Source organism: Rhyacophila brunnea, unplaced genomic scaffold (genome assembly GCF_057557595.1).
Source record: "Rhyacophila brunnea isolate RB1 unplaced genomic scaffold, BYU_Rbru_1.0 scaffold_1, whole genome shotgun sequence".
Classification (NCBI taxonomy): domain Eukaryota; kingdom Metazoa; phylum Arthropoda; class Insecta; order Trichoptera; family Rhyacophilidae; genus Rhyacophila; species Rhyacophila brunnea.
In genome coordinates, this window is record NW_028232751.1 from 63,754,982 (window position 1) to 63,762,744 (window position 7,763).

The following is a 7,763-nucleotide window of genomic DNA, read 5'->3' on the forward strand; positions in this document are numbered from 1 at the left end:
TACGTTTTTGCAATAAATTTCAGAAATTCCACGTTTACTATTATTTGTATATAAAAAGTAGCAGGAACAACAGAAAATATGTAATAAATATTTATGTGGGAAAATAAGTAAGCTCATACATCGCGACTTTTGTTTATCGGATCTGGTTTCTGAATTAAATGCTATAAAATATCTAATATACCTAAGTAGATTATGAATAATATAGCTTAAAAATATTATCATTTTATTTTTACATTTAATAAATAGGTTGGTAGGTAATGGTGGGTTTCCCACAGACATGGAATTTGGGGACACAGGTAATACAGGGATTAGTTAGGTAAACGCCGGTATTTAGGTCCGCTGGGTTTTTTTATTTATGCTATTGATATTATTAAAAAATATGTTATTGTTATTTCAAATTATCTTATAATTACCTTAAGGCCATCCTCCCACGGCGCAACTTATGTCCGTCGGAACTGAAACAAAAATTCCAGCCAGTATCTAGCTAATGTATTTCAATGGCGGCTCGCTGACGGCGAGACCGGAATCTCTCAGCTTCAAAACGGTCGCGAAGAGATGCGACATGCTAGTCGCGCGGTCTCTGAAGTTTCCAGTCACCGTAAAACAGTGGTACCAACATCATTAGATTTCGGTGAAAAATCATATTTTCTTACCAAAATTGGTAGCACTTCGTAAAGCCGCTAGCGTCATATCGTAAAAACGGAAACAACCAGAGACGTCAAAACTCAAAAGTACAAGATGAGCGAAGCGAGCATGTTTGTATTTTCTTTTTGAATAGCAGGAGTGATGATCCTAACAAGCTCGAGGTAGCTTTCCTTGGACATTCTATAGAAAGCCAGAAATTTGGAATCGGTTTCTTTCAGTTCCTTTGCAGCAACAAATAGTCTGCAGTTTATGTTCCTTTCTATATAAGGATGAATCCAATATTTTCTTTTATTTTGACTCCTGTATCTGTTGTATTGATACAAAACCAAAGTCTCCTCGTCGCTTGACCCGCTCCAAGACATTGTTTGTTAAATATTAACTTAAATTAAAATAACCTAATAAGCGCGCGTGTTTTGTACAACACAGCTGATAGTCCAGTTTGGCAGTTTGAGGTTATGTGATTATTATTTCAACTGAGTTTCAGTAGCGCCGTGTGCGAAGCATCACATTGGCCAGTTTATGAGATCCTTCACAAACCAGTTCTGTCAGATTTCAGTTGCGCCGTGGGAGGAGGGCCTAAGGGTTTAAAAATATCTTTCTGATTCAAAATATGGTCATTAATATTAAAATTATTAGGAATTATTAGGGTACTTATATAATTATAAAAGATTAGTTACCTATTAAACAAATAATTTGCATGGTATGTAGGTAATAACTAATTGTCTCCAGAAAAAGTAACATTTTTTGATAATGGTTTTTTTTTGTTTATTATAGAATAAAAATAAGTACATGACATTAACATATTAAAATTAGAAAGTTGTACAAAGGCAATTTGACATAGTAAAAAGTAGGCACTATTCAACTAAATAACTATTTTTTTAAATCTAAAAAAAATATTTTCAAGACAAGTAAATACCACTATTTTTAAAAAATATTACATACCAATATAACAGCTAAATATGTAGGTACAATGCGAAAAATATACAGCTACCATTAGGTAAGAATGGCTACAAAATATTTTCTAGACAAAGTAAATTTGAAAATATATTACATAATTAAAATAAATACGGACCGCTACTAAACTATCATCTCCTGTCGACAATGTACCATTGTGCGACAAACTCCGCTCTTTTTAAAAAAATTCCGCCTGTCAGGTAGAGACTGACAAAGACCGCTCTTGGGATAATTAAAATGCATTTATTTGAATAAATACAGCTTATACATTGGATTTGACATTTTATTATACTTTTCCGTATGTAACGGAAGAAATATAATATCTAAAATTACACTTAAATCGTCATGATATGCCCAAAACAGTTTTTCGTCATTTACTCAAAACTCAAAAAAGTCTGTAGAGCGGGTTTTGTAACTCGACGCCTCATATTACACAGTACTTACCACTTGGCCAACATCTCGACGATGACTAAATCTGAATACTGGATAATAATTCCAACATATTAGTATGCATCAGCTGCGCGTGCGCGGTGATCTCGTCAAAAACGCTAAAATGCTACATGCTAAAATATTATTTAAGCTTCAATTACATTGAGCTACTTTACGAGCTGTTTGTTGGCGAATTTATAATCTGCCTGTAAAGTCGCCCAGTGTCGCCAACAAACAGCTCGTAAAGAAGCTCAATGTAATTGACACTTTACTGACCGCTGCGACTCTATCGAAATTATTATAGCCACAATTATGGTATCTTCCGTTGAATCTGTTTACGGGAAAATTATTACTTATACACAATAATATGCACTCTCTCACTTTCTTGAATGAGATTTTGTTCGCTAGCGAAAGAGGTATTATATTTTTATTTTGTGTATTATTGTGTCAGTAGTTTCAGTCAATAGGTTATGGTAGTTCTCGTATTGTCTATATAATGCTCCATCCAGAGTAGAATTTGTGTTTTATATTAATTTTCAATAATTTAATTTAAACTAATGTATTTTCATTTCAGAACAAAGACAACATCATGGAAAACTTAGCGATGTTCGCAACGATACTGAATAATAAAAACGTCAGTGAAATGGTGGCGACGTTTTCAGTTGTCAAACAATTCATTAAATACATTGCATCTAATTTAAATGCTGTCCTCTGCTCGAATGCATTTTTAAAATTAAAGGAGGACACAGTTAAGCATCTGTCGTCTATTGTTATCAATTGTCTTTTGCTGGGAGCAGAACGAGCCAGTGTAAAAGATGCAATCAGAGCATACGATAAATTGGATGATCTAACCGATGACCGGATGCATAAAATGTGGATTAATCTAAATAGCGAATTATCAGTGATATGCGAAAAAGTCTTAATCAAGAGTGTACTCCTGAACAAGCAGCGGCCACAATGGGTGGTGGAAGCAAAGATACTGAAACCATCAGTGAAACAGCATATCGCCGATTTACTTTCTGCAGTACGGGCATATACGGACTTTAGGCTTGTGCGCAATGTAAGTTTATATTATTTTCCTTTTTTTCACCAGACCCAAAATTCGAACCCAGGACCCATAACACATTATAGGCTGACATATTACCGCTCGGCCGTCGTGGGCGCTTGAAATAATACATGTCTTTTTTAATTGTGTATTTAATGTGTACCCAGAGAATGGACCTGATAGGTTGATATAAATTACTGACATCCATTTCTCGTAAAAAATATCTGTTATGGACCTCTTCGTGAGGCGGCCAATATCGACACCGAATTGTTGTGCCAATTTTGCAACTTACAAAAACAAGAAGTTTTCTTTTTCATTTAGAATATTTACGATGGCTATGTACTGTGTTAACTATATTATTTTTCCTTGTTTGCAGAGAAAAAAGACCATGACAGTACGAGAAGAAACTGATATTATCGTTAATGCCGTGGATATCTGCAACGCAAAGAAAAAAGATGACCGTTTGAAGAAAAAACGTAGGTCTCAAACTAAAACTAAACATGCTCCGAAGACAACAGTTATTTACCGAAATGAATCTTTCATATATAAAAAAACCGTGTTTACAGCACAGGTAAAGAATACTAAATCATTGGGAAAGGTGGTTACAACGACCGCAGTAAAGAGTCTCTCAAAGGTCGCAACAGCCGCGTCAGCCCTGAGTCGTACTAAAGCACCGCAAATTGTCAAATTGAATAAAAAATCTAGAATTCCAGTGCCAATTGTTGGAAAGGCGTCAAAGAATGCAACAACAGCGTCAGCCCTGAGTCTTACTAAAGCACCGAAAATTGTCAAATTGAATAGAAAATCTAGAATTCCAGTGCCAATTGTTAGAAAGGCAAAATCATATCAGCGCAATCCACCTAATTATGACGAAATTATTTTGAATTTATGTAGTGGAATTGAAACGCTGCATATTACAGATAGTAATGTTGGTGTGGCACAATCACATCAAGACAATTCGCCAAATTATGAAGAAATTATTCTGAATTTATGTAACGGAATCGAAACGCTGAATATTACAGATAGTGATGTTGGTGTACGACCTGGGACATCGGGATTTCAGCACTCAATACAAAGCTGTTCTGCAAAAGTGGTTCAAAAATCACCTCATGAAAAGAAGTATTAAACTGGTGCTTCTGTCATAAACCTGACTGACCCAGCTTTTGTTTATTTGGAATCGATCATCTGTTTGAAAATTTCTTTTTTATATTTTTATGTTTATTTGATAGATACCTACATAATAAGTGTTATTCCAAGTATGTATAATATCTTATCTCATCTCTCAAGTATTTCTTTTCAGTTTATTTTTTACATACTTTATTTACTAAGAATTCCTACATATTTCCAAGTGAAATTAATTTCTAGCTATTTAATCGCCGTGCTTCAACTGGCCGCGATGATAATGATTTATATTTTTCTTTTTTTTTTATTATTTATTGTTTTTTTTTTAGTTAAGTATCAATGTTTTTTTGCAGACTTTGTAATACTTCAAGTGTCATATTTACAATGAATCAATTTTCGAAAATATTCCACCTGCACTTAACTGTAACTTGTACTGCCATCTGACTTAACAGTACAATATAAACTTTCCATTAATAATTAATACTGTCTTTGAGAAAAGAGACGTAAAGTTCCATAGACTGATTATTAAAATGACCTCATTATAATTTTAATTATGTAATTTTCATCTCTCTGTATTATTATCTATGGCAATATCAGTGTATTTTAAAAGAACTTTTGCACTGAATTTATATACTTATTTATAACTTGGTCACATCAGCAATAGTTTAAAAAAATAATCAATTCTTTTCAAATTGTATCGCAAAAGTGCTTATTCGTTAGAGTTTTTTTTTATTAAAAGGTCTGTAGCTTAGTATTTCTTATATTTCGTAGGAGTAAGCTATAATTTTATACAAATATGGTTCAAACATGCATGACATTATCCTACAATTTATTGTTAGGCTATGTTGCTAGAGTATTTTGTGAGGCGATATGCTGACATTCTTCTAAGAGTTAGTTGGTGATAGCTGGTCGATTAATCTTATTATTGAATTATATTTATTACTTCAAATGTTCACTAAAGAAGCTGCCATTCCTAGAAATGATTATCAATAAATGTAGATTCGAATCCTGCTGAGTGATTATTGTTCAATTTAATGGCATTCTTTCAGGGATCGACTGTAAAATGAATTATAGAATCTATTATAGCATTTGCCTTTGCAGGATTATTCCACATGGTGGTTATGTGGTTTGTTAGTTTGATAAAAATAAATTTGTAATTATTAAAACTGTTTTGGGTACAATCAAAACGTGGTATTTCCAGTGATATTAATGTAACTTTTTATATTTAATGCTGGTCTATTTATTATAAAGTAAAGTATTCTCTAGTCACCTGAGATGTGCAAAATTGATTTACCTATCATTTTCCCACTAAAAAAGATTTTTGTGTTTAGTAGGTAATATCGAGAATCGACTCCATGACAGAATTAGAATAGTGTAGGCATAAATAATTATCTAAGATGGAACTGAGAATTTATAGTATTTATTGTGATCCGTAGCTCTGTAAAATTTATTATAGAATTTGCCTTTGCAGGACTCTTTTAAGTCCACATGGTGGTTATGTGGTTAATTAGATGGATAAAAATATATTTGTAATTACTAAAAGTTTTTTTGGGTACCAATCAAAAGGTTATTTTCCAGTGATATTAACATAACTATTCATATTTAATGCTAGCCTATTTATTATAAATTAAAGAATTCTGTAGTCACCTGAGATGTGCAAAATTGACAATTTACCTATCCTTTTCCCAATAAAAAAGGGTTTTTGTGTGTAGTAGGTAATATCGAGAATCCACTCCATGACAGAATTAAAATAGTGTAGGCATAAATAATTATCTAAGATGGAACTGAGAATTTACAGTATTTTTTGATAATTAATTTGGATACATACCTATTGAAAAAAAATCTATTTTTGTATTATTATACATATCCAAATTTACAAATTTTCTGAGATTTTCATTGTTACACGATTGTTAACTTCATTTTTTAAGTGCATCTTTAGTGTATTATATTTGCACAGAGTCATGTTATGTAATTTTAACCAAGATGAACTGAAATCTAATCTATCTAGGATATCTAAGATGAACTGAGAATTTACAGTATTTTTTGTGATTGTGTGCAGCTGCAAATGTGTCATTTGCACATATTATTGTATGTATTGAAAAAAAATCTATTTTTGAATTATTATACAGATTTTCATTGTTATACGGTTTTGGACTTTATTTTTTTAAGTGTAACTTTATTTTATAAAGTTTGTACTGAGTCACATTATTTGATTTTGTAATATACAATACTACTTCTTGTGAATGCTAAGTCATGATATTTAAACGAGTATTTAATAAATTTTGCAGTCTTCGATCAGCTATATAAACATCCTTTTTATTCAGCCATATTTTGACAGATTACAATGTCTGCAATAATTAAAATGAAAGCCGCTCAAGTCCATGTTAAACACTTATTTTTTTATATTCTTTTCATTCTAAATTCATTGTATTTTTGCAAGATCTATGATTTAATGTATAGCTTACTCTAATATTATCCGATTCACAAAGACTTCTTTCTTACATACTGTAGTTGTGACCAGTAAAAAATGAGTTCTAGCCATTTCTTTTTCATTCCATGATTTATGGCCTCTTATGTTTTTTTTTGTTTGTGAGTCAATGATCCTGGAAGAGTACATTTTTCGTTTTGGTTATGAACTGAGTTTAAATAGTTTATACTATTCCTTTGTTAATATTGTTTATGATTAAATTTTGATTGTGATATTTGAAACTTACCTGTGATTTGTAAAAGTGCCTAAGTAGTTAGTCATTGTAAAATTTCTGCATAAGTACATAAAACGTATTATTTTTTTAGTACAAATTATTCATTTGTTTAAATTGTTTATGTTTTTTTGAATTTAAATTGTTTATTAAAGTTTTGTGATAAAAAAGTACATAAGTATTATTTTTTTGGTTCAGATTAATCATGTGCTTAAATTGTATATACTTATGTTTTTTCTGAATTTAATTTTGGACTTTATTTTTTTAAGTGTAACTTTATTTTATAAAGTTTGTACTGAGTCACATTATTTGATTTTGTAATATACAATACTAATTCTTGTGAATGCTAAATCATGATATTTAAACGAGTATTTAATAAATTTTGCATTCTTAGATCAGCTATATAAACATCCTTTTTATTCAGCAATATTTTGACAGATTACAATGTCTGCAATAATTAAAATGAAAGCCGCTCTCAAGTCCATTTTGTAATGTTAAACACTTATTTTTTATATTCTTTTCATTCTAAATTCATTGCATTTTTGCAAGATCTATGATTTAATGTATAGCTTACTCTAACATTATCCGATTCACAAAGACTTCTTTCTTACATACTGTAGTTGTGACCAGTAAAAAATGAGTTTTAGCCATTTCTTTTTCATTCCATGATTTATGGCCTCTTATGTTTTTTTTTTGTTTGTGAGTCAATGATCCTGGAAGAGTACATTTTTCGTTTTGGTTATGAACTGAGTTTAAATAGTTTATACTATTCCTTTGTTAATATTGTTTATGATTAAATTTTGATTGTGATATTTGAAACTTACCTGTGATTTGTAAAAGTGCCTAAGTAGTTAGTCATTGTAAAATTT

General features: G+C 31.0%; 1 protein-coding gene across 1 annotated transcript; it reads left to right on the top strand.

Annotated features, from left to right (window-relative positions):
• The first annotated feature begins 2,667 nt into the window (after window positions 1–2,667).
• Window positions 2,668–4,432, top strand: LOC147080087 (uncharacterized). The gene is made up of 2 exons (XM_085958947.1): window positions 2,668–3,088; window positions 3,450–4,432. The coding sequence occupies exons 1-2, from the start codon at window positions 2,672–2,674 to the stop codon at window positions 4,197–4,199; spliced, it is 1,167 nt and encodes a 388-aa protein (XP_085815073.1). The 5' UTR covers window positions 2,668–2,671; the 3' UTR covers window positions 4,200–4,432.
• Window positions 4,433–7,763: the final 3,331 nt, after the last annotated feature.

Excerpts from the sequence above, each read along its gene's own strand:
- LOC147080087 (XM_085958947.1), top strand. The coding sequence starts at position 2,672 with ATGGTGGCGACGTTTTCAGTTGTCAAACAATTCATTAAATACATTGCA. Across the intron at positions 3,089-3,449 it reads ACTTTAGGCTTGTGCGCAAT|AGAAAAAAGACCATGACAGT; the intron begins GTAAGTTTATAT and ends CCTTGTTTGCAG.